The sequence below is a fragment of the Corvus cornix genome, chromosome 24 (genome assembly GCF_000738735.6).
Source record: "Corvus cornix cornix isolate S_Up_H32 chromosome 24, ASM73873v5, whole genome shotgun sequence".
NCBI lineage: Eukaryota > Metazoa > Chordata > Aves > Passeriformes > Corvidae > Corvus > Corvus cornix.
In genome coordinates, this window is record NC_046353.1 from 2,070,359 (window position 1) to 2,096,580 (window position 26,222).

A 26,222-nucleotide genomic window follows, 5' to 3' on the forward strand; every position below is an offset into this window, starting at 1 on the left:
GGGCTCAGTTTTTCATTCTCCCAGAGCTCTGAAGCCTCCTCACACCCTGCTGTTCCCTACAGCAGGGCTGACTCTGTGCTTGGCCCCACAGGTCCCCAAACCCACCCTGCAAAGAGCCAGACGGGGTGTGCAGATCCCTCAAACCACACTGGTCCCTCTGCATCCCAGCTCTGGAGAGCACATCTGACAGGGGAGGGCTGTGCCTGATTTCTGAAGGAGCTTGGCCCACTTTCCTGCTAAAAGCCTCATTAACAGTCCAGGTTGGACGCCTGAAGTGAAAGGGGGATGTTTTCCTACCTTTCTCAGGAGATAATTTATTTTTTCCCTGCCCTTCGTGCTGCCCACCCTTGCTGTAGCACTCGCCACCCCCGTGCCACCCCCTGGCACTGCCAATGCCGCGGACACGAGCAGGAGCACATCCATCCATCCATCCATCCATCCATCCATCCATCCATCCGTCCCTGGTGCATTTCACACGTCGCTCAGGCAAGGAACTGTTTTCTCCCCGCATCCCATCCCCATCCTCCTCGCCGTGGCCCTGTTCCCATGCCAGAGAAAACAAACCCAGACTGTGGGAAGGGAGGCAGAAGAAAGACGGGGAAGATCGCCCGCCAGCAGCCCCAAATCACCCCCTCCTCACCCACAGAGCTTCCTCCCTCCTCATCCTTCCTCCAGAGCCGGGACAGGGGGGGCTTTGGGGAAGGTGGGTGACCCCCCCGGGGGGGTGGTCAGTGTCCGGGGAGGAGAGGGTCCGGCCACTCCAGAGCCCGGCACTGCCACTGGATGGCGGCACAGACCGGCGCTGGCTCCGGAGCAGGGTGGGCACTGCTGCGACCCTCGGGATGCGCCGGGGTGTGAGTGGTGTTCCCGGCCTTGTGCCAAGGTGCCTCGGCACTGGCGGGTGGTGAGCGGGGACCAGCGTGTCACCTGTCCCCACATCCAGGTCCATTAACCACCAGCACATCTGCCAGCCCCACAAATTGGGATCCACCCCTCTGCCCACCCTGTTTCACGTGCGGGGTGCAAACGGAGCAGCCCCAGGGAGAGAGAGGGGGAAGTGTGGGAAAAGGATCCCCTTTTTTTTGTGTCCAAGGGGGGCGTGAAATTTCTGGGAACCGGTGCGATGCCTGAGCGTGCTCAGGGGCCCCACGTGAAAAATCCATTAGGAAGAGTCTGGAGAGAATTAAAGCCGCTGTGAAAAGCGGCCTGGAGAAACAGGAGACAGCGGAGCCGAGGGAGGGGGAACAAGCCAGGCTTTAATGCCAGCATGAAAAGCCTCCCCCCGCCTGCCACCCCCCAGCCCTTATAAAAAGAGGGAGTGCTGTATGAATAGGAATTAAAGCAGCAACACTATCTGCCCGTGCCCGCCTCTGCCAGCTGTTGCATTCAGCCCAGCTTCCTGTCCCCGTGCCAGCAGCTGGACCTCGGGGACGGCAGCTGGGAGAGCAGGGAGACAGGAGGTTACCCCGGGCTCGGCCTGGCACCTGGCCCAGCCCACAGGTTCTCTTTGATCCCTTTGCAAGGCTCTGGGCATCTCCTGACATCTCCCTGCAGCACCCCAGGGCTCAACAAACATCCCCAAACCTTCCCCATCACAGGAGTGGCTTTAAAAGTACAGGTTTTAAAAAAATCCCATCTTTCTCTTAATGGCTGTTTTCCAGTAAAAATGAGGCGCATGCAAATCATCCCAGCTGCCCATCAATCCTTGATCTGCTGCTTTTTGAACCTGCTGGCCCATTTTAGTGCTACCTGACAGAATAAGCTGACATTATCCCTATCAGGAAGCTCCTGGAGAAGGCTGGAGTGGGATCCTTGGTAGAGGTGGGAGCTAAACCTCATTAGACATCAGAGAACCCTGAGGGACAGGAGGCTGCTCCCAGGGGCAGGAAGGGCCCTGATCAGAAAAAGAGTATTTTTAGACACCCAGTAATTCCTCTGTGATATGCAGATCCACAGGAAACCAGCTTCCAAAAGCCCTTCTGCTCATCTGCTGGGATATTTTAAAAGACTTCCTGTGGACATGTTTTTCCTTTAAGGCCCATTACCATCCTTTTCCCCTCAGTCCTAAGGACCAAGGAAAACCCAGCACCAGCCCAAATTCTCCCTGTAGCCATGGGCACTGAGGAAAATGTCAAACCCCATCAGGAATTACCTGTTGGACATGTGGCAGCCCAGCCTCTTCCAGGAAGGCTCTGGATTTCCTTCTACCTTGGAAAACCAAACACCCACTGCAATGTGAGCAGCAGCTCCAGGGAGGAACAGGAACCTGAATTCCAACGTATTCATGGGGCTTCCCAGCTCCCAGATGGCCTCAGCAAACACAGCAGTGACCCTGTGGGGTTTGTTTAGGAGCCAGATTGCTGATGGCAAACTTTCCCTGCCGGAACAGCCCACGCCAAATTGTCCCAGGACTTTGCCCCCGTGTAAAGTTGTGTACACGAGGGGAGATAAGGAGAAACCTCGGAACAAAGCTGCAGTTTGAGAATCCCAGAGCACTGCTGACCTCCTCCCTCCCCCTTGTACCTCTGCACATCCATCTCCAGCTTTCCAAGGGATCCTGCTTTCCTCTCCCTCCCAGGGCTTCCTGAAGTGCAGCCGGGGATGGAAAAACCACTGGCAGCTAATCCAGAAGTTCAGCAGCTGCCGCTGGCGTTTCAGAGTGTGACGGCTTCCAGGCCAGATGCCAAACGTGTCTTAGGTTTTAATCTCTCTCTCAGGTCACCTATCCCCTGTCAATCAAGCCCTGCACCCGCGGGGGCCGCTGGCACAGATGCCACCAGACAGGATGCACAGCCACTCTGGAAGACCAGCAGCAGCCAGACCCCCTCTCTGAGCTTGCTCCTCTTTGGCCCCCCTGGGTCTACATCCTCCCACCTCGATCTGCCCAGCTTTGGGAGCACCTGCTGCAGGGCTTGGGATTTAAGACTTCCCGGAAAGAGCTTTCCCGAGCCCGGTGCTGCGTGGCAGCGGCTCCAGAGAGCCCCACGGGCTGTTTGCAGTGACCTTGCTGGGACGAGAGCGCTGCTGGTGTGTAAATAACTCCCTGCTGGAAGCGAAGCAAGCGGGGGGGTCAGCAACCCCTGCCAGCTTCTCCTCCCCCCCAGCCTGTAGCACATCCAAGGCCAGGGCTGCAGAGCTGCAGGCACAGGCTCTCCCTGCTCCCCCAGCTCTGTCAGTCTCCTTCAAAGGTCCATTTTCCATTTTTTTCCCCTTTCTCCTTGTGCTTCTTCTGGGTGGAGCCAGTGCACAAGTGGGGGAACGTCTCCTACACAGGGCCAGGGCACGGCCATGCTCTGCTGCACCCAGAAAAGCACATGTTCCTCAATCCATGCACATTCCCACATGCAAATGCTTTATTGCTGCATGGACACGTGGCTGGGCATGCAGGGCATCCCTGTGCATGCAGGTTTGGGAAAACCATTTCCACGGCCAGGATGAAAACCGGGAGTCACAGGTGTGAATATCCATTGGGATCACACACATGTGAATGTCCATGGGCAGGATTTAAATAGGATCACACGTGTGAATGTCCATGGGCAGGATACAAATGGGATCAGCCATATGAATGTCCATGGCCGGGATACAAATGGGATCACACATGTGAATGTCCATGGGTAGGATACAAATGGGATCAGCCATGTGAATATCCATGGGCAGGACACAAATGGGATCACACGTGTGAATGTCCATGGCTGGGATACAAATGGGATATGCCATGTGAATGTCCATGGGCAGGACACAAATGGGATCAGCCATATGAATGTCCATGGGCAGGACACAAATGGGATATGCCATATGAATGTCCATGGCTGGGATACAAATGGGATCACACATGTGAATGTCCATGGGTAGGATACAAATGGGATCAGCCATATCAATGTCCATGGGTAGGATACAAATGGGATCACACATATGAATGTCCATGGGCAGGATACAAATGGAATCACACATGTGAATGTCCATGGGCAGGATACAAATGGAATCACACATGTGAATGTCCATGGGCAGCTCTCTGTGCAGGACCACCCCACATGTGCTGTCCATAAGCACAGCCTTTTATTCTGTCACGCACCCGCCTGTAATAAATAGTTACATGTCACACTACATGGCTTGCCTGCGACTGACAAAGGTCCTGCAAGGCAGGAGAAGCTATTATGGGAACAGATTGCTGGAATAAAATATTAAATTTCCACTTATCAATCTCTTTAATGCGCCATAACTCTCATAGAAGCATTCAGCCTTCTCCCTCTGAACAAATTGCCCTCCCCATCAGGGGGCTGAACCAGCCCTGCTCTCTTCCTCTCTGGGGGCTGGAGGGAAGATTTTGGGTGGCAAAAAGAGGGAGAACAGGGAGACAGAAAGGGGAAAAGCTGCTGCAGGGTTTTCTCTGCATCAGCCTTCCATGTTGTTTTTTTTCCTCCCAAGGCTGGCTGCTCACTAGATTGAACTCCATTTATTGCATGCAGCTCTTGAAAGAGGTTTCGTGGTCCACTGACAATCCCTAAATTGCCTGCAAGACCCAAACAAATGTACCTGTAATAGCTGAGCAAGGAGGGCTGAGCCCTCCCCAGCACCGGCCTAATCGCTCCTTAGGGAGAGCTGGATAAACATATTCAGATCCCATGAATTATTAAAGGATTTCTTCTTTTTTATGTGGTGCAGGCCTGGCCTGTGGGGTTGGCTGTTAATCCCTCCTAGCAGGGCAGCTGTGGGTGTGCCCTTCATTCCCCCTTATTTAACCTCAGCCCCACAACCGGGACCTTTGGGAATCAGCTGAGATTACAGGCAGGCAGACACCAACCCAGCCCAACCCCAGAACTCCTGCCAGCCCCCACCTCCTTGGCCAGCCCTGCCCTGATGGAACGTGAGAACCATGCTCTACCCACCCTCTGAAAGACCACCAGGAAAAGAGACAATTCCAAATCCCAGAGGGGGAACCCCCAGCCCCTCGTCCCTAGAGGAGCCTGTGCCTGTGCAGGTGAGCTGGTGCAGCCACCTGCAGTGCCACTGTGCTGCTGAGACACACCAAAAACGGGCAGGAAATGTGAAGAGAGGGCTGTGCCTGGTGTCCTGACACCACAAATGATATGGGGTGGTTGGACAGGCAGAATGACAGCAAGGAAGGGACACAGAGGCTATGCAGGAATGGGAAGTGAAAGCCTGTTACTCCCAAAGTCTCCTTCAATCCCTATTCCACCTCCTTCTCTGCAACTGGGGGCTGAGCTTAGAGGTTTTTAAGCTCTGCTCACTGCTTCCAACACGCCCCAGCATCCTGGACACTGCATGGGACGGATTTCTACTGCTAAAGGGAGTCAGCTCAGTTTGTACCGGGCACTGCCCCAGGGACACTGAGGTGACAACTCCCCTGGAATGGCCAGCAGCTGATTTTGGCCATGACCTTGCCCTGATTTTGGGTGGTTGGGCAGGGCTGGGCACAAAGAGCTTTGTTCTTCCAGTGCCTTTGGCTGGCAAAAGAAACAGCCCCCAGAGAAAAGCCTGTACCAGGAACAACTCAGCAGGCAGGGATCCAGGACAGGAGGTGTGAATTAAAGGCCTGCTACAGTGATAATGATCATAAATAAATACCGGGTAATTAGCATCTAATTAGCACATCCCATCCATTGACCTCCAAGCACTTGGATAGAGGAAGATTGGCCTGGTTTACCCACGGTACAGAGAGGGGAGCTGAGGTGCTGAGGGTGCCAAACACAGAGTTATTGCTAATTTAGCTGCCCCAGACTCGGCTCTACGCTTGCTCAGCATTTACCACCAGAGAAAGCTGGTGCAGGGGGCTGGAGTTTCATCACTCTCAGATCAGACAACTCCCCATGGAGCAGGGTGGCAGGAGAGGCTCTGATCGCCTTGGGCTGGACAGCAGGGAGAGGTAACAGCCCTGGGAGCCTGTTCTGTATCCCCCACGCCTTGGAAGCCCCCAGTGCACCTCATTCGCCTCACTGCCCATCCTGTCCGGGGTGTTTGCAGCCCAGAGCTCGCTGCAGTGTGGCAGTGCTCCACCTCACTGCTCCAAGAGGCACTTCCAGCCCTCCTGAGACCCACAAGTCACTGCCAGATAACCCAGATTGCTCCTTTTACCCCAAAGAAATGGGATAAATGTCCCTTTCCTCCTCTCAAAGCACCCACAGCCACTTTTCCTTCTTGGTGATGCCTCACAATGTCACTCTGACTTTCAGAAATCAGGCTATTGCCATTTGTTATTTCTCCTCTTTAAGCTATTTCTTGACATGACTTTCTCTCCCTGGCACTACCTCAGCTTACCCACACGTCTTTCCCTCTCTCCTGTGGCCACACTGCTTTGCAGGCCATCAGACATCACAGCACCCCTTCCCACTGCCTGCATCCCGGGATGTTATTCCTTCCTGGAGCCCAGACAAAGCTCCTCAAATGCTCACAGGAATCCGTGGCAGGCAGGTGAGCGAGTCCACAGACCAACACTGGAAGGAGCTCAAGTGAAGAATCATGAGAATGCCCAGCACCAGAAACACCAAACACCATCCTGAGCAAGGGACTCATCCATCTCCTGCCTTTCTGGCAGTCCACATCCTCATCCCACCCCTCACCCTGATCAAACAATATCTCCCTGCCGTGTCTTTGCTGTTAATACAGCAACGATCTCTCTGAATCCAAAGCAGAAGACGAGGGGGGAACAAATAGAATTGGTGTAAGAAAGGAAAAGACCACAAGAGGAAAGGAGAAAAAGAACCCAGGGCAAACCAGTGCAACACCAGTACAAAGCCAAGAACTCCACTGCCCCCTTTGCACCACGAGATTCCCACCCCTGAGAGGAGACACTGGTGATTGAGGAGATGGAATTGAGTGGTAGCTGTAAACTGCTCACACCCTCCTCTCCCTCCCCACCTCCTTTTCCACGTTCCAGAGCAGCCAGGGGCTGTCCTACCTGTGACATTGACTTCCACCAAGCCCGAGCGTGTCCCGATGGCGTTGGTGGCCTCGCAGACGTAGGTGCCAGCCACGCTGTAGGACACGGGCCCTTTGAAGTAGATGGTGTTGTTCTGGATTTCCACACTCCCTGGCAGGGTCCCGTTTGGCCTGGGGGGGACAAAGACCATGGTTGACCCCAGAGGTGACACCCAGCAGGTCAACAAGTGTTGCAGAGGTGACACCAGCGTGCTGGGTCTGTGCTTGCCCTTGGGCAAGGTCCAGAAGCTGGAAAATTTCCATTAATGCAAGCAGGAAAGGGACACAACCTGACCCTGTTTCACCCCAATTTCCTGCCCATTTAACTCTCCTGACCAGCCAGTGTTAATTCCAACTCGAACTCGTGGAGAGCAGTGTTGATTTAGAGCCCTGCCCATGTCAGAACAGTCAGGTAAGTGCGAAACTGGAATAATGCAAACCTGAACCCGGAGATACAGAAAATAAATGAACAAAGGCAGATGAAAAAATAAAAAAAAAAAGCCCCTGTGTGTTAGGAAAAGACACACATGGCCTGGTTATTCTTAATTACTGAAGCAAAGCAAAGTAATTACTTCTCTTAGGCAATTAAAAATTACTCAAGTAATTCCTTCCCCTCCTCCCAACCCAAATGTGCACATATTGTCAGCAATTTGTAAGAAACAAAAGGGAATAACGGGGGTATAATTAGGACTGTAAAGAAGTGCCTAAATGCACGTATTTTGCATGTCTACATACACACATATGTACAGAAAACACAGCTTTTCCAGCTGCATCAAGCCAATGATCCCAGAGCTGATGGAAAAACACCTTAACCTGGTCCTACAGAGCCCTGAACCTACAGAGACTAGGGCACATCTCAAAAGGGTGGTGTGGGATGCTCCAGGAGGCTGCTGCCTCCTCTGACAGCTCCCCCAACTGCTGCTCATCTCCATCCAAATGGGAGGAGAGGAAAAGCACAGCTGGGTTTTACATTCCAGGCAGGAGCAAAACATCAGCAGCCCCCAGGAAGGGGAGGAGGTACAGAAATAGCCTCAAGTGGCCTCTCTTCTGCATTGGGTGAATCTTTGCTTTCCTGGAAATGTGAGGAGCCCAGAGAGCCCCTCAGAGTTTGAGTCAGACTGGCAGAACCAACATATGGAGAGAGCTGGGGATGGAGAACTAGGAAAAAAGGCAAGAAAAACAATCCTCTTCAGACTTTCACTGTGAACATTTTGATCTGGGAAGTGGAATGAGAGAGAATGTACTCCTTGCAAAGCCATGTTGAGAGCCTCTCTCCTGATGACAAATGCCGGCTGAAAAGAAGAAAGGATCCATTTGATCTTCCTCTTTTAAAGCTACACGAGTGCTTACAGAGAAGAAAGAGCAGCAGAGAGAACCACATCAGGTTGCATCAATTCCCCACCTGGCTCCCCAGACACCCCTCACTCACTTTTCAAGTCCCTTTAGTGTGTTCAGCCAAAAGCTGGAAACCTGGAGGACAAGGAATTGTTGCTGTTTAATGTCAGTCATGTGGGGGGCTGCTGGAGCTGATTTCCAGGGAAAAGTTGTTCACACACAGACAAATTTTGTGCTATTTGTGCCCCTTCAAAGCAGGGAAATCCTGGGTTCTTTTCCAGCTCTGCTCCTGAGGCAGCTGGTGGTGCTGGGCACATTAATCACCTTGTCATATCTCAGCTGCCTCACATCACCAGGGCAGAATATTATCCCAGTGAGGTGAGAATGGGAAGTTTTCCCTGGATATTGAGGCTGCACTGTGCTGGCAGCCACCTTCAGCACAGGCACAGGCTGTGCCTTGGAGTGACACTGCTGACACTAATGGGACTGGGCCCTAAGTGACCAGAGGGTGAGCGAGGTGTCTGCCGAGCCTTCTTGTCCCTGTTGGGAGGTGACATGTGCTGCTGGCAGCGGGGCTCTGGGGACACTTACAGCTTCCACTCATAGGTGTGAGCTGGGGGGTTGGCATCAGATTTGCAGATCAGCTTCACATCCTTGCGGTTCAGGAACCAGTTGCCATCGAAGCCCTCGATGGTGACTTCTGGCTCATCTGCAGGGGTGGGGGGGAAAAGGGAGGAGAGCAGGAGGGGAAAAGGAGGGGAAAGGGGTGTGGGAAAGGAAAGGGGAGAAAATTAAGTGGGAAGAGATGAGGGGGCAGGGGTGAAAAAAGGAAAGCAATTGCAAGGAGGGAAAGATGACAGGACAAGGAATGTGAGGGAGGGCAGAGGGCAATGAGAGAGAAGGGGGCAAAAAGGGACATGGCAGAGGCAGAGAAGGTAAGAAAAAGAGAAAACCCACGATTATTCCAGAGGATCCCTTCCATTTCCACTCTCAAAAACAAGACAGCAGTCCCTCAGCAGCCCGACATCTCCCCTCACAAACCCCTCTTCTCCCAGAGCGCATCCCCCACCCTGCCCCGAGCAGGGAGCCCTCCCAGCCGTGCCCAGGCCCCCTTACACTGCACGTTGAGGGTGATGCTGTCGGTGAACCTCTCCAGCTGGTAGTTGACCACGCACATGAGCTGCTGCCGGTGCGCCTCGCGGCTCGGCACCAGCCGGTACCGGCTGATCACCGTGATGGTGCCGTTGCTGTTCCGGATCTCCTGGAACTCCGCTTCCCCTTTCAGCTTCGTGTCCCAGGTGACGGTGCTGGGGGGTTTCCCGTTGGAGGAGGTGCAGGTGGCTACCAGGATCTTTTCTGTCCTGCCAGACTTGGCAATAAGCGGCCTCTTGGTGCCCTCCATCCAGTTCGTGGGCTTGGCTGCAGGGGAGTGCAGGGAGGAGGAGGAGGAGAAAAGGGTGCAAAGGGATGGTTAGAAAAGCAGCGCTGCTCTGTTCGCTACCTCCCAAGAACCACCTAACACCACTGAGGCTGTGACAGAGCTTGTGGTGAGTCCAGAGCTGTGCTAATTGCCAGCAATAATTCCCATGCAATAAGTGCTTTATGGCAGTGCCTATGCACCTTGCACCATCTACCTGCATCATTTATGGGGAAACAATGGTGGAGGTGCCCTAAATGCACAGATACATGGAAAGTCAACCCCTTCCTCCCAGAGGTTTTCATCCCTGTGTTAGAAAGGAACTGAAACTGGAGAGAAAATGACTCATGTAGACCTTGGGTGGGGTCTGTTCACTCACAACCCTGAGCACCAGGGACAACCTCTGCTGTCTTTTTCCTCTTGACAGCCCCCAGCTCTTTAAAATTCACCACTCCCACAGGGAACTGGTCACTGCTCCTGCACCTGCATTAGGAGTGTAGGTGGAGGGAAAAGGGGAACTGAGAGCTGGAAAGAAGGAGAGGTGTGACAGCTCAGCTGTCTCAGAATCACCTGCCCTGGGTTCCCTGCTCTTCACCTCTTCCCAGTCAATTTAAAAATCCATCACAGGTACAATGTACACCCAAAATTCACCTTTGCCCTGAGCTCCCAGGATGTGAATCTCAGATCTGTTGGACCAGAGGTTCACCCTACAGAGCCTTACCCAGCACGGTGAGGTTCAGCTGCCCTTCCCGGTTGCCGGTTGGGAAAGTGGCAAACTCACAGATGTAAACCCCCTCATCCTCCAGCTCCAGCCGGGACAGCTGGATGGTGCCATCCTTGAAGGAAGGGTTCCGGAAAGTCACCCGCTCCTTGTAGGGGGACAGGATGGACACGCCCATGGCGGGGTTGTAGATGGCCACATTCTGCTTGGTGCCGTTGGTGGCCTTCTGCCACGTCACCTGCGTGATCTTCACGATGGGCAGCGGGTTGGTGAAGCTGCAGTGCAGCACCACGTCCGTGCCGATGAACCCCGAGACGGTGTCATTGACCAAGACAGTCTGAGCTTGCAGCCCTGCAACGAAACGGGGACACGTGAACATTCGTGTGCTCCCCAGGAGCATCAGGCTCATCAATCCCTCTATTTATTCCACTTGCTTCTTCTTGGCATGGCTGATACAAGAGCGGTTTGTGGCTACAGGCACCTTCTGCATCCACCCGGTCATAAACACCTTCTTCCCGCTATGAGCAGTCCAGCCTAGGGCTCATCACCACCCAAAGGCACAAGGCTGGATCAATAACACCTCCCTCCCTTTTGTCTCCAGCTCCAGGTGACACTGAATCATGGTAAATAGGCAGGGCATGTGTGTCTGCAGGCATGTGAAAGCCCTGATGTTTATCAGCACCGCACATCCCAGCACATGCTAACACACACTCAGACTTCCATTTAATCCCACTGGAGCTGCAGCAGTAATTAAAGGAGCTGCAAAGGCTCAGCCCTCATTTCAGGGCAGCAATAATTCCCATCCAAGATCGGCTTTAAGGCACTGCCTCTACACCTTGCACGATCTCCCTGTATCACCCAGATCGTTTCTGTGGCCTTCTTATAACCCCAGAAGTGGCTGAATTTAGGAACCTTCCACCTTGATTCTGTGGAAGGTGCTCGTGAAAAGTGGGAGCTGCAGTTCATGACAGCTGTTGTGTCTCAGTTGATTCCTCCCCTGACAGATGGAGAAAAACATCTCCCACCAGTCTGACCCTGAAATTCATCTTTGCTGCCACTGTGTCTTTTCCTAATCTGCGTATTTAGAGATAATGCTCTGGTAATTATGCAGCCAGTATTTGTATGATAAATACAATAGAGAGGCAAGGTGGTGAGAACAAGAAAAGCGGGTTTTGCTCCCTGCTTCTGGGAGAATCTGCAATTGGATGGATTCTGGGAGCCTGGGAGGAAAGGAAAGAAAGGGATAATAAAAAAAAGAAACATGCACAGAGAGTGAGGAACATGAAAGAGTAATGGGAGAGAGAGGGGCTGGGGAAAGAAAAATGCATAGCAAGAGAAACTAGACAGCACCTCCTAAACCTACTCTGTTCTTCCAGGGATGAATGGCTCCCTGTCCAAGGCCAAAATGAACTCCTCAGTGCTGCTCCCCCTGGCAGATGTGCCCTGGGATTTCTCCAAGAGTCTCCTTCCTGCAGTTTCACACACACACAAGTGCAGGCAGACAAAACTCTTCTCCACCTACCCGTACATACTCCATGTTGCCCCCTCACTCCCTGCCTGCTGTTCCCAGCCTTATCCTAATCCCCACATCTCATCCACGCCTCTTCTGTCTCCCTTCTCCTTCCTGTGACCCTGAGGACAAGCCCCAACAACCCAGGCCGGCCACGAGACGCCACCAGCTGACCACAGCCATCAGCAGTTCCGACCGAAACTTGGCCTCCAGAGCTTTGTGTGAACTTGCCCCCTGTTCCCCGAGCCAAGCCCCACACCCCAGCACTGCAGCTGGGTGCTCAGGAATGTTCTCCAGAGCTTCTTACAGCCACAGCAAAGCGCTGGTGCCCTCATGAGCCTGCACACACGAAGCCACCACGTCCTCTGGGGCTGGCAGGGTGCACCTTTCCCCTCCCAGCACAGCCAGGGCCATTTTCCCCATGGTTTTCCCTCCACAAAGCAGAGGGTAGGGATGTTCCCGCTCTGAGAAAGTCACATCTGGATGGTGTTTCCCCTCTGGAGAAGAACGTCCCAACAGCAGGACATAATGAAGGACTTTTCTGCCACCAGTGCCCACAACATCCTCCCTGATGAAACGAGGGCACAGGCTGGGTTTAGATGAGGCCATGCTGGGATCTGAGGGCAGAACGGGTGGATAGGGAGGGGGGAGATGTCTCCACCATGCTTTGCAGCATATGCTGCTCCTTCCACCCCGGAGGGGAGCGAGCATTGCCCACACCCAAGGTGAGGAACGGCTTTGCCAAGCAGTCTGGCTCAGAAGGCTCCAGAGCCTCCCAGAGCGTGTGGGGGCTTGCTGGAGAGCACTTCCATCACGTAGCCAGGGCCTCGGGAACGGCCCAGCCCGGCTGTGGGTGTGCTCAGCACGCCCTCCTTCTCCAGGGCCGGGGGAGCGCGGAGTCATCAGCGCCTCTTCCACCGTGGGCTCGTGCCCCCAGCGGGGCCTCCCGGGGCTGGGGCGCTGGCACAGCCGGCTCTGCTCCCCACAAGCTGCCTGACCCCCCACGGGCCCAGCGGGGCCCTTTGAACCGGCATTTCCACACCCCAACAAAGAGGCCCTGTCCGCCACCGCAGGAAGTCACGGCCCAGCATCTCCTCGTGGTGCCAGGGGAGCAGAAGAGGGGCCAAACTGCAGAGGGGAGGGGGTGGAAGCCACCAGCTTCTCCTCAGGGTCACCCCTGCAGGGCTGGCAGTCCCTCGGGGGGCATCTGGATGAGCACTGCCAGGCCGAAGGCCTCCACTGATGGGCAACCAAGATGTGCCCCTCAAAGGAAGATAAAGTCAATCAGCCTACAGCCATTCCAGCAGGGAATGTGATGGATAGCCCAGGGGAGGTCAATCGGACCCCTCACTCCATCCATCATTACTGTGCCCTTCCTTTACGCTGTGATTGCCCTGCAAATTAATGAACAGATCTTTTTAAAAAACGAGTTATTTATCTTAACCTTGAGCAGCAGCAACAATTCCCAGTCCTACCCTCCCCCTGCCATGGGATCCACGCATCAATGCAGACTGGACTTGGATATAAACTGGAGAAAAAGTGGATTTTGGAGCTGATAAGCCTGATCCTGAACCCAGAATGGTCCTGCAGAACCCTCCTGTGCCCAGGTGTAACAAGCCAGGCTTTTGGCCAGGGAAAAAGCTGGTGCCAGTTGAGTGAGGACTGCTTGCCAACAACCAAATGCTGCCAAAGCTGGGATTCAGGCCCTTACATGCAGCAGCTTTAACAAAAACACATTCCAAACCTTCTCGAGGCTCTGGGGAAAAAGGGGGAAAGAAAAAAAAAATAAAAAGCACCGGGCAGAAGAAATAACAAAACAAAACAAACAAAAAAATACCCTGAAAAACCCCAAACACTGCGTGGAAATCGCGTTTCCTTTCCAGGTGACTGAACAACTCTTTTGCAAGACAGGAAAAACTCTTTCTGTTCCACTCATCCAAGCCTTAAATCAGGAGAGTAACGCACCCGTTCTGCTCCAGGAGCACCCACACTCAATGCAGTGATGAGGAAGGGAGACAGATGGAGGAAAGGGGTTTGGGAAGTTGCTAGATCAGCCTCCCATCCTAAATCAGAAGCCAGAGGGCAAACTTGGCTGCTGCCACGCTCTGGGGAGCACTTGTTTGCAAGGTGACTGAGCTGGGCTGGCGGGCCTTCCCTCGCCCCGTTACACACTCAATAATTCATCAGGGCAAATGCATAGATAATTGATGGCAATGAGCATGCACGGCCGGCAGAGGAGGAGAAAATAAAATCACTAATCAGCCTCTGGAGAGGTTTGAACATATTCAACTGGATGTGTGTGTGTGTGAAGTGCTGGGATCCGCCGTGTTTCTGCTTTGCTGAACGATCCGTGTGGTTGGTAGGGCAGGGAAAAGGCTTGGGATGAATCCTGCTGTTTTCACACCCTGTGCCAGATCTCCCAGTGCCCACCAATCCATGCTGACACCCCCCACGGGCAGCCAGCACCCGAGCAAGGATTAGCTGGATAGGTTGCAGCTTGCCCACTTGCATTTTATTCATTAGTTTTGTGGTGTTATTTTTTGTGAGGGACCAAAAGGGCCCAGCCGTGTGCCAAAGACATGTTGGTGCCAAGGCCTCATTAGTGGAGGCCTTGGAGATCCTACTCCTCCACCTTGGCCTCTGAAGTGGTTTGTGTTGATGCCTTTCCCCACGATCCCAACTCCAGATATCCCGCGAGGCCTCGGGGGCACTGTGCAGAGCTCGGGGTGCCCTGAGGCACAGGGGCTGGGGAGGAAGGTCTGCACTCCCTGGGTGCCAGGGGCATGGGGGACGGAGCAGAAGTGGCAGCTGGTGGCTCTTGGACCTGAAAACCCTTTCTCCTAAAAGCCCAGGAGGTGCTGTTCCAGTGAGGCTCCCACACTTGCAAATCAGGTTCTGGCTCCCCCATATAGAAAGCTCTGGGAATGATCTGCAGGCTCTGGGTGAGCTCTGTCACAACCTCCCTCAATGCCTCTTTGTTAACAGCCCTGTGAACTCCACTCTGCTTTGCACAACCTTGCCTCTGCTGAGCCTCTCACCGATTTCTCTCCCTCCTGTTCCCTGATACTCATCTCCCCCCAAGGGCACTGAAACAGCCCTTGGCACGAGTGTGATGAGCCACCCTTCGGTGTGGCAATATCATGACTGATGCAGATGTCACAGGGATTGCTCCTGATAGCCTTAGTCACAGCAGCCAGGATCTTACAGAAGGACAGATCAATGCATCACACTTCAACCCGCAAAAACTCCCACAAAAAGCACCTGATTTTGTGACAGCACCGTGGCCACGGGCAATGATGTCCCATCCATGGTCCCATGGGTCTCACAGACCCTGAACATTTTCCATGAAGGAAAAGTGGGATGGAACAGGAGCCGAAAACTTTCCAAAGTGGCACCTAAAAATTTCTCTCCTGGTGTTTCTGAACTCATCTTTACAGTGGAAAACAAGGTCTGAAACGCAACTCCTGTGGGGCAGAGCACAGGTGGCCTCCAACAGCCCAAGGGGACATCCCAGGTGTGTCAGGCAGGGTGGGAAACACAGGAAAGAAGATCCTAAATCCCAGCAGGGGAATTTCAGGTGGCAAGAAGCAAAGGTGTGAGGTGGCGCTTGGCCAAGAGGTTGGGGTTAGTACTTCTGCTCCTGCCAGGGAGGCTTTGCATTGATTGCCAGGCATTTAAATCAGGATTCTGCTGCTCTTCCAAGAGCACAGGGCCTGCCTCACCCTGCTGGGAGCCCGCTGCAATGGAGGAGTGGTCTCCAGTGAGTCAGTGGGCCCCAGTGAGTCACCTCCAGGCCCTTCCTGTGGCAAAAGACTTTCACTGGAGGTCTCTCTGTCATCACTGATTCACTCCTGCAGAGCTTGAGCACCACAGGGATTGTAAAACTTGAGTTTCCAACACAAGGGGAGGGGGAGCCTTAGAAGGAAGATGAGAGAGATGTGGCAAGATTATAGCTCCAGGTGACATGGCTGCACATGAAAGGCCTGAGATAACACTGGGATGGGGTGGGGGCACCCCAAGAGAGAAACTACACGCCCAGGCATTCCTTCCCCCTTCCCAGCGGGAGCTGGGAGAGATTTATGGGAGCTGTCGGGAAATGGCAGCGCTGCACAATGGCCCGCCTGGCCCTCAGCCAAATAAATCCCTCTCAAACAAGAAAGGACTGGGCTTGGCTTTGGCTTGCAAATGGGAAACACAGGGGCCTGTCCTCGAGGTCACTGGTTCAGACCCAGATCCAGCCCAGGCAGCAGAGCAGAGATGATTTTACCCCAGGACCAGTCAATGGCTGGTATCGAGTGAGGTCTCCAGCCAGCCCTTCATTGGCTGCCTTGGGATAAAGCCTTCTCCTGCCTGTGCAGCATTTCCTCTTTGGATAAATGGAGCACAAAGCAGCCTCAGGAGCCCCTTGAGTGAAAGCTCTTCCCCACAGGGCCTGATCCATCGATGCTCCACTTGCTCTCTGTTACCCTTTGGGAAGTCTGGTCACTGAGCCACCGCTGGGATTCACACACGGGCCCTGAGCAAGAGCAAGGCCATGCTGGTCCCAGAGTTCCTCGTAGAAAGAGGGGAAACAAAAGAAGCAGAGGCCAGGGTGGGATGGGCCGCAAATGGAAGAGACAGAGATGACCACCAGACTAGACCACGAGTTTTCCAACTTTGCAAACATCCCCAGCTGCATCCAGCCAGGAAAAGGGCTGCAGACCAGAGGAGTGGGATGGGAACAGCAGCCTGCCTCTGCTCCCAGCTCTCCCTCCCTGCCGTTCCTGCCCTGGCTTTCTCACAGCTGCTTTGCTTCACCCCCCAAGTCACGGGGAGGGGAACATGCCCCATGGCAAAAGCAGGGAGGCTGGCAGAGCAGGGCTCCTGCAGAAAGAGCTGACACAGCACTGGGAAAGGCCTTCCTGCAATAAAGCTTGGAAAGCCCATGCTCAGCAACAAAGCACAAAGCTCCCCGTCCCCGCCGCGCAGCGCCCGGCCCTCCCCAGCCGCACGTCAGCTAATCCTGGGATCCAGCTGCCAGTTCCCACACACCTGAGCACACACCAGGCTGCCCTGTGCCCTGCCTGACGTGCCCCAGTGCTGGGCACTTGGCCCATTTTCCCCTCTCCTTTTGGCTGGACGTGACTCCATCTCATTCCTCAGCTCTTTTCCCACTGTGGGCTCTTGCTCACACCTGTCCAGTGCCCGGCTTCACAACTTCCATCTCTTTTCTCCTGCAATTTCCACGTCACGTCTCCTTCTGCCCCCACTGCCTGTCTCCAGGACTTCCTCTCCAGCTGGTCAATGCTTGTGCCTTTCTTTGATTTGCCCTTCTTCCATTGTAGCCTTAACAATCTTCCCACCCCTCTTGTGCCTCTACACCATCTGCACCACACCCCAGCCCCCTCACTCGCCTCTTCCCATCCCCAGCCACTATTCCACCAGCAAGTATGTCCAGGATCACAATTCTGCACTAGGAAAAGCAGGCAGCTGGCCAGGCAAATACAAAGAACCAAAAATCCAAGACTCTCCTCTCTGGAATCATCTCATTGCCTGCCAGCAAGGAAAAAACCAAGGTCTTTTTGCTTACCAATTCTAACCTGTAAGCAAAAGAAAGGGGACCACAAGCAGAGCCAATGCTTATTTGGTGGTTGGGTGGGGAAGAAAAGCTGGAAAATCAAGTGTGGAGGAAGGGAAAGAAGCTGGAGCTTTGAGAAGAGGGAAGCTAATTAAGCTGAGACTGTCCTGAGACCTTATCTTGATGGGCTGAGTCCCCAAATGCACACAAGTGTTTTTTCTCACTGCCTCTTTCTTGGGCTTCCTTGATGCCTTGGATGTCGTTCAAAGAGTTCTGGTCCAGTGCTAAATCTCCTCGCTATTAGAGCTCTCCAGGTGCTAAGGAGGAGGGATTTAATCAGGAGCTGTGAAGAGGGGATCAAGATAGTCACCCATGGAGAGCATCCTTTCCGAAATGAGGGAACTTGAGACTGAAGAGTTTCAATAAAAACAAAAATAAACTTGATAGCACAGAAAAAATGAGAGACCATCAGATCCTTCCTTCCCTCGCTGGTCTGTGGGCTCGGAGCTGGAGCAGGAAATGGGGGAGCTCTCAGGGCTGGAGCAGGGAATGACTCACTCGCCTCCACAATGGGAACGGGACAAAGCCGAAACTCTGCTGACTCAGGCGTGACTTCAGCGCCTGGGTTAATACCTGGCAGCCTCCTCTGGCTGCCCCCACCAGCCAGTTCCCTCTGTCCCCACTCAAACCAAGCCTCTTTCATCAGGCTAGATGCCCGATCACAGGAAATTATCAAAGATCCAAACGCTGCTCCTCTGTCCAAAACATGGTGAAAAATGCATCCCTGCCAAACCATGCTGGTGCTGGCCAGCCCCGTAATTGTCATGGAGAAGATCAAAACTCCTGCTTTCCTACGGCTGAAATGCACGTTTAACAGTCACAGCTTTCTGCCTGTGGTTTTGCTTTCCTCCCATTATCTCTCAGGATAACATACTGCTGGTATCTCACTATGTCCCGAAGTTAAAAAGAAATGTTTCCTCCTCTGGCAAGCGGGAATGCCACACTCTGTTCTTCTGTAACTTGTTTCAAAAGATAGAAACGAGCAAGTTTTTTTGTAACCAGGAAAGTGTGATACAAGTTCTGGTGGCTGACAAGTAAGAAAAAGCTTTGCAAACAAGACAAATGCAAACATGGCACCAACAGATGCAATGGACAGACACCCTTCGCTGGCTCCCTGCCTGTGATTTCTCTTTTAATGTGTTTTTATCTTGCCCTAGAGATATCTCTGCTGAGGAACGGGGAAGGCTCAGACCTCCCAACTCTCTCTGGGTTGTTTAAGGATTCCTGCCCATGAACAACAGCCCAGAAAGAACAGTGAGTACAAATAACCCCAAATTCAGTGTCCTGCCTGATTTCCAGCCTGCTGCTGCTCAGCTCTCTTATCATCAAGCCCCTGTGCAAGGAATTTCTACAAATTTCACCTCTTCCCGGGTTTATGATCTCCACAGAACAGAGGCAGACACAGCTCCAGTCCTACCTGGGCCCCATCTGCAGGAATCACTCTGCATATTTATGGCAAAAGCTTTGCATCTTCAAAAGGCTTTTCAAACAGCAACTAATTAATCCTCCAACACCCCGAGAGGCAGGAAAGCCTTATTACCTCTGCTTTCAGGGGTGGGGAAATCAGAGGTGCTGAATGACAAAGAGATGTGCCCAAGGCCACCCAGGCATGCACTGGCAATCTCACTCACTGGTTAGAGGTGGGGTTCTGCATGGGATGGTGGCAATTCTCACCTGAGGAAGCAGGGATGGAGGCATCTGTGGGGAGGCCCCACAGCCCCACCCACCACCCATGCAAATGGCAAAGTCACCTTATTTCCATGGCTGAGGAAACCCAGGGGGATGAAGTGGAAAATCCATTTAATCCAGAGCCTGGAAACCTAAACATTGCCCAGTCAAGAGCTCCACTAAAGGTTCCCAAAATGTGGCTCACGTTCTTCCCAGCCATGAGCGAACTGCTTGCAACCAAATCGCTGAGATTTTATGTTAAGAACACGCCAGAAATTAGGAGAGGCTTTGAGGCTGGGGGTGAGTGTCCCATTCACCCTCTGAGCAAAGCCAGCCCCACATTTCTGAAATATTCCACATACTGAAAAAGAGTGGGGTTAGATTAGATTTTAGGAAGAATTTCTCTACTGTGAGGGTGGTAAAACACTGGCACAGGGTGCCCAGAGAAGCTGTGGCTACCCCATCCCTGGAAGTGACCAAGGACACGTTGGACAGGGCTTGGAGCAGCCTGGGATAGCGGAAGGTGTCCCCGTGCATGGCAGGGGGTAAAATGGGATGAGCTTTGAGACCCTTTCAGCTCAACCCATTCTGTGACCCCCATGCTGGGTGGAGATGAGCTCTCAGATCCATTAAGGTCCCAGCCTCCACCCAGGCTGTCTGGCAATGATTGCCGAGCTCAGAGGGGCCTGCGAGAGCCAGGACTGTAAACAAGTGACAAGACCACCCATTAAAGGCAGCCTGAGCATGGGAAGGGGGGAGGAAGGCAGGGAGGGAGGGTCAGAGCCCAGCAGGGAGACCTCCCACCACGGGTCACACTCCCTGCCCCATCCTCTGGGTTGCCTGGGCTCTGCTCTCCTGGGAGACCAACACAGGCACAGCCACTCTTCCCTGCCCAGAAGGGTGAGGGCTGTCAGCAAGGGCTCAGAGAGACACACAGCTTCAGCCCAGAGCAGACGGCAAGGCAGGAGAAGCAGGGAATTCTGCAGAAAAAAAAGATGATTTGTCCTGCAGAGAGGAGTTCACAAACACCCATTTCCCTTTGGACACCTCTCAGTGGGAGCATTACTCCTGCCGAGTTAACTGGGGACTCAGACTGGAAAGCTGTGTCTCCTTAGTGATTGTAATTCAACGAGGGACACAAGTGAACTTCCAGGAAGAGAAATTAAAGGTTTCTCCATGTCTGATTATCCCATTCTCCAACAAGGTGGCTTTGTGCTTCCAGGTAGCCCCAGGGAGGAGCTGGGTTGTGCTACAACACTCGGGGGAATTCGATGACAAATGTCCCTCAGGAGGGAATGACACCAGTGCTGAGTGACACCAGTGCTGAGTGACACCAGTGCTGAGTGCCTCAGTGCCCGGGGACAAAGGTGTTCCTTCAAACACAACCATTGACACTGGGCTGCTTTGGGGGGCCTCTCTCAGGGTGTTTCACTTTTATCCCAAATCTGCCTGAGCAGGAAGGTTGGGATCGCAACAGCTCTGACAGGCCTGAATCCCTGTGGCAGGCTGGAATCCCCTACTGCTCCCCAAGACTTGGTTCATGAGAGACAAGCCAGGACCAAAATCAGCTCCCCGTGGAGATCCGTGAACAGGCAGCAGGATGAAGCAAGCCAAGAGCCAGCACCCCACTCCCAGCCTCATGCTGGAGAAACCAGGCCTGGATCCTGAGGGTTAAACAGCTCAGCTGGCCTTAATTGACAGATTTTATCGACTTTCATTGTGATTCCATTGACTTTTGTTCAACTACATCAGCACCAGGCTCCCTGTTTCCTTCTCAGGGAGCAACAAGCCACGTGCTGAAGGATGTGGATGCCGGATGGATTTTCCTGTGCCACTGGGGAGAGCTCCAGTGAGTCACCCTGGTCTTCCAAAGACCAGGAGGTCAACTGCTCTCAGGGGACTCCTGTGTGCTTTTCCCCAGCTCAGACTGGGGGCTGCCACAAAAATGGAAAGCATGCGATGAAAAAATAACCGGAGATGGTGGAAAATTTTCCAGCACAGCATATTTTCCTGATGGAAAGTGTCACTTAGTCCAAGCCAAAACCATCCATTGGAACGTGCTGATTTTGTCAAAATTCGATTTGTTAAAAAAAAAAAAAAAAAAAAAAAGCCCTTTTGATAAGTTTGAAATGGTTTTTCCTTGTGGAGTCTCATTTCTTTTAGATGGATTTATGGTAAAACACCGACCGGGACTGCAGCCAGGATGGATGCTTTGGTTGCCATGGAATGGGGACATTTTGGATGATGCCAGGCCAAAGTTTTCTTTTGAAATTTCCTTTCTGTGGAAGATTTCAACTGACAGCCTCAAAGCAGAAGGAGAACTCCCTCTGAAACGCCCAAATCCCCACTCTGCCAGCCCATCCTGCGTTAGTCATCCCCACAGCTGACCTTTCCAACAGCTCTCACCCCCAAACACAAATCACCTCCCTGAGACTCTCCCCACCTTCACTTTCCACATTTTCTGGGCTCTGATCCATCTGGATTCATCCTTCTCTGGGTCTCATCCCACCCAGTGCCTGGGTTAGGAGTTTTCTGGGGGCTTGAGCCAGCCCTCCAAGCTGTGTGGGACCCACAGCCCCGCTCCAGCACCTCTCCCTCTGGATTCCCTGTCTATTCCTCCTTCCTGACAGACGGATTTGCTCCCACCCTGCACCTGCCTGGCGTGCCCACCTCCTCCTCCTCCGTCTGCTGCTTGTGCCTTTCCACTCTCTAACAACTCCAGGGGAGGCTGGCTGAGAGAACTCCTGTTCCTTTCTTTTTGGGGGCAAAAAAGAGGGAGAGAGAGAGAACACAAACCAGACTCTTACATTTTTTAGCAGACATGACAATATGGACACAGTTCCTGCAGAACATTGTGCATATTTTAAGAAAAACTTTACCCCAAAAATGTCAGCCAGCTCCCCTGGTGGGAGGAAGAATGAAGGAATGAAAGGGTCCTCCAGGGTCCCAGCAGAACTTTTATCTTGGAAAAGCTGGAAACTCCTGAGCACCTCCCCCAGTACAGCACCCTGCTGGCCTGCTGCCTCCCCCAAGGGCTGGAGCAAGGAGGGATGCTCCCAAATAGCACATTTCCCACAGGAGCAGCCCTGTCCTCCACCAGGGGAGTGCCCAGGATAGGAGAAATGGCTCTGGAGACAAAATGCTGGAGGCAGAAGCAGGGAGGCCTGGAGGGGAAATGGGATGGGCTTTGCCCAGAGAGGTTGTGGACTCTCCATCCCTGGAAGGGTCCAAGGCCAGGTTGGGTGGGACTTAGGGGAAGGTGTCCCTGCCTGTGGCAGGGTGTGGAATTTAAGGTCCCTTCCAAGCCAAACCATGCTGCGATTCGATGCCTTCACCTTCCACGCCAGGACCATCACCCAGGTGAGGAGGCAGAAAGAATCCCTGGCAGACAAGAACTCCCACAGAAGGGTGGGACCAGCCTGGCTGTGGCTCCCCTTGGTGCTCCACCACCTCTGGACGTGGCAGCTGGGCTTGGGTTGCTCACAGGCTGCACAGTGTCACTTGTTTGTCATCTCTGCTTGAGCTAAGAGCTGCTCAGAACCACCTTTACTTGTTGCTTAGGGACCAGAGTGACAGATAGAACACAGCTGGGTGCTTGGCTACCTAAGGAGATGCATGGGAGGATATAAATAGCTAGTGGCAAGGGAAAAGAGGACAAAAAGTCCCATTTCCAATCTGGTAAAAAAACTGACCAGAATAGTAGTGGAGGAAGACTTCCAGAAATAACCACGTGGGTATTAAATGAATGGAAAATGAATTAAAGGAAAAGAGAAGACAGGGAAAAGAGATTAAAAGGAGCTTCTGAACTTGTTTGAACAGTAACTGTCCCATCCTGGAAAAAGAGTTAATGTCACCTGGGTGCCACAAACAGTTACTGGAGGTACCTTCAGAGTGACAGGTAGCAGTGGAGAAGAAAGATAAGTATGTAGATAAATGTCATTAACCCCTGTTAGTGCAGGGCTTAGAGAGTTCAAAGGCTCCACCTGCAGTGAAGGGCAGAGGTCTCATGGGCTGTGTCTGCCTTGTTTGTAAAAACTCTGAGAGGAGGCAGTTAAATAAAGCAAAAGTTTCTTCCAGGCTTGAGAACCTCCTGTTTCTGATGCTGTCACAACACCTGGGCCGTGACACTCACAGGGAACTCTCAGCAGATCCACAGAATGGGGAGCAGATCAGTCCAGGAGTGCCAGGGTGGGTTCTGCATCTGAGGACTCCCCGTGCCCTGCCCCGGCGAAACACAGCGATGGAGCAAACAGAGCACAGAGGATGAGAAGGATGTGCCCCAAAGGGAAAGGAAGAGCCTTCATTTCGGGGAGGGACACACCTTCCTCAGGAGAGATCCCATCAGAGAGAAACAAGAGCCCTGAAAAGGAAAATAACAGGCTCTTCTCAGGGCGAGCTGAGAGGGAGCCCAGTGTGATCCCCACGGCTATCCAGGCTCAACAAACACCGCGAAAAGGACTGGGAGACTTTGCTGTGGATGTCCCCAAGCGAAGGCCTCAGACAGGGAAGCAACACAAAGCCCAAGAGGAAGTTTACAGCTGTCCTCAGAAAAGTCAGCGTGACCTTTCCTCTCAGAGCTTCCACATCCCCTGGGAAAGCACAACAACTCATCTGCAAGTCTGCACAGCGCCCTTTGGGAGTTGGAACCTCGGGCCTGACAACTCAGTGGCAAAGTGTGAATCCAAAGTAATTGCACTGTTTGCTCTGGGAATACTCCAGATACACTTGGCATAACAGAATTCTCTCACTGTAGGATCTACAAACCCCCTGTTCTCTCACATCCCTAGGATTTGTTTTTTCTCTTCTCCCTTGCCTTCTTTCTTTCCATTGCCCCGATTTTAGAAAAAGGCATTTGAGTTTCTGCCTTCACTCCTTGCCTGTGTAATGAAATCTTTTTATCCTCCAACCTGCCCTGCAGAGAGGGGTTTCTCTGGAGGAGGCAATGAGGGGAGGGTCCCTTGGGCATGAAGACAAACGATCTGCAGGCAGCAGTTGGGGCTGCAGGGTTAAGCCGTTTTAATTACCTGCAAGCAGAGCACCAGCCAAGGAATGGCTGATGTGTAAAGCAAGCCCTGCTGTCCCAGCGGGGCTGGGATGTCTCACCAGGCTCCTGCTGATCCTCTGTTAGATTAAATTCTTCGGTGAGAGCTGCCCTACAGTTTTATGGCAGCAGGGATAACTTCCCTGCACCCACGATCGGGTTGGGGCAATGCCTGTGATCCCAGAGCAGCACAACTGCAAACCTCCTGCCTGGACAGCAGCACTGCAAAGTCCAAGGAACTTCAGCAGGGTTTGAAGGTGATGCTTTTCCATTCCTAACACTGCAGAGAGGCAGATCCCTGGTCTCTATCCGTCCCCATCCTACCAAGCCCTTCCCAACTCCCAGCAGCTCCCCCTGGTCCCCTCATACCCCTTCATGTTCCTCAGGTGCCCACAGCAAACCCACGGGAAGGAAGGTGGCGTTTGGGTGTGTTTATATGTGGGCAGAGGGAAGGGAAGGAACAGATCTTTCCCGAGGGACTCCGACGGGAGTCAGGGCTGAGCAGCTCTTCCCCACACAGGGACGGCCATTTGGGTCACCCTGGCTTTGTGTGAAGGCATTGAGGCTACGCCAGGGCTCCTTCCCACCAGGAATGTGCCAAACTGTGCTGTCACAAACTGCTGCACATGCCTAACTCCCCTCTGCCTCCTTCCCAAGCACTCCACAGGGCACTTCAAGGTGACCCAGGGAATCCTGTCCCCTCTGCTGCACAGACCTTCTTGTTTCCCTGCCTCCATCCCTTCTCCTCCCGTGCCTGCAGGTACTGGGAAAGCCACAGCTTGGTCCCACGGGGCTCAGGGTCCCCTTTCCTTCCATTTCCCTTGCCCTGGCGCACGGGAAGCCACACCCTGACCTCTTCCAGCTCCGACTTGCTTTCCCAAATTGGGCCGGTTTTGGGCAGGACATGCTGGGACCTGCCACCTCCCCGCCGAGCCTTTGAAGGTGGCCACGTAGGCAGCTGCACCCGCAGACCCAGCCCGCAGACTTTCGTGTGGAGCAGCCACAAACCCGTGAGTCACCTGGCTCCAGCCTGGGAAGGCTCCTGTTCCCTCTCCCGGTGGGACAGACAGGCCCAGGACAACAGGACTCCCTTCCCAATAAGTTCTGTGCCGGGTTTGGGAGCAGGATCTTGGACCTCAGGGTGGGAGAAGGGCAGGCCTTTGTGCAGCCTGCTGTGAGAAGGGGGAAAGGGGCAAGGGACAGGGATTCCTGGTGCCACAGCAGATAACCAGAGCAGATGACTCCCTGCAGGGCAAGCCCCAGGTCAGGGAGGTCTGGTGTTCTGCAGCCTCAGCAAAGGAATCTGCCTGCTTGGGGGATTCTCCCTGCTCAGCGCTGACCCACTTCCCCTTTCCCAGAGAGCCCCTCTCCCCCTCAAACCCATTTTCATCCCATTCATCCGCTCTCCTCCCCTCAGTGCTCTCCAAGGAGGGCTGAGGGTGAGCTGAGCCACCTGAGCAGCAGGGCCCAGAGCAGGGTGTGTGCACAGGGAACACTTCGGGGAAGAGGAAACACGTGCTTTATTCCAAGTGCACATGGCTGCTTCCAGAGCTCGGAACAAAATGCTCCTGGATTTCCGGCTCCAAATCCCCCACCAAGGCCATGTTCTCAGCCAAGGGGACAATGAAGACCTGACATAAACAATCCTGTAGGATCAGCACATGGATACCCAGCCTGCCCCCACCGCTGCCTTGCCTCCCCCTCAGCCCAGCTGAGGCCAGCAAGACACAATGTGTAATTAGGTTAATGAGCTAAGCACGGATTTTAATTGGGATTCCCCGATTTACTGGTCTATCTCCTCCTTTTGTTTTACTGCTAGTGCAGGTTCCTAAAAGCTGCCCTTGCTAAAGGCCTTGATATCAGAAAGGTCTTACAGATCTTTAATTGTATTTAATCATCGAGGTAATTAATGATCCTTAAGCAAGATGGAGATTGCATCTAGAGTAGTTCCAGTCCTGCCCTTCAGCATCTGTTGTG

The 26,222-nt window shown here is 53.3% G+C and overlaps 1 protein-coding gene across 7 annotated transcripts in view; it reads right to left on the minus strand.

The window, feature by feature from the left end:
- The window catches only part of NECTIN1 (nectin cell adhesion molecule 1), a 91,559-nt gene that overhangs the window by 40,163 nt on the left and 25,174 nt on the right, over window positions 1-26,222 (minus strand). For all 7 annotated transcript variants that reach the window (XM_039565027.1, XM_039565028.1, XM_039565031.1 and 4 more), the window contains exons 2-5: window positions 10,410-10,760; window positions 9,388-9,690; window positions 8,863-8,980; window positions 6,917-7,068 (exon numbers count right to left, since the gene is read on the minus strand). In XM_039565027.1, the coding sequence (XP_039420961.1) occupies window positions 6,917-7,068; window positions 8,863-8,980; window positions 9,388-9,690; window positions 10,410-10,760 (924 nt within the window). The remainder of the gene's footprint in view (window positions 1-6,916; window positions 7,069-8,862; window positions 8,981-9,387; window positions 9,691-10,409; window positions 10,761-26,222) is intronic.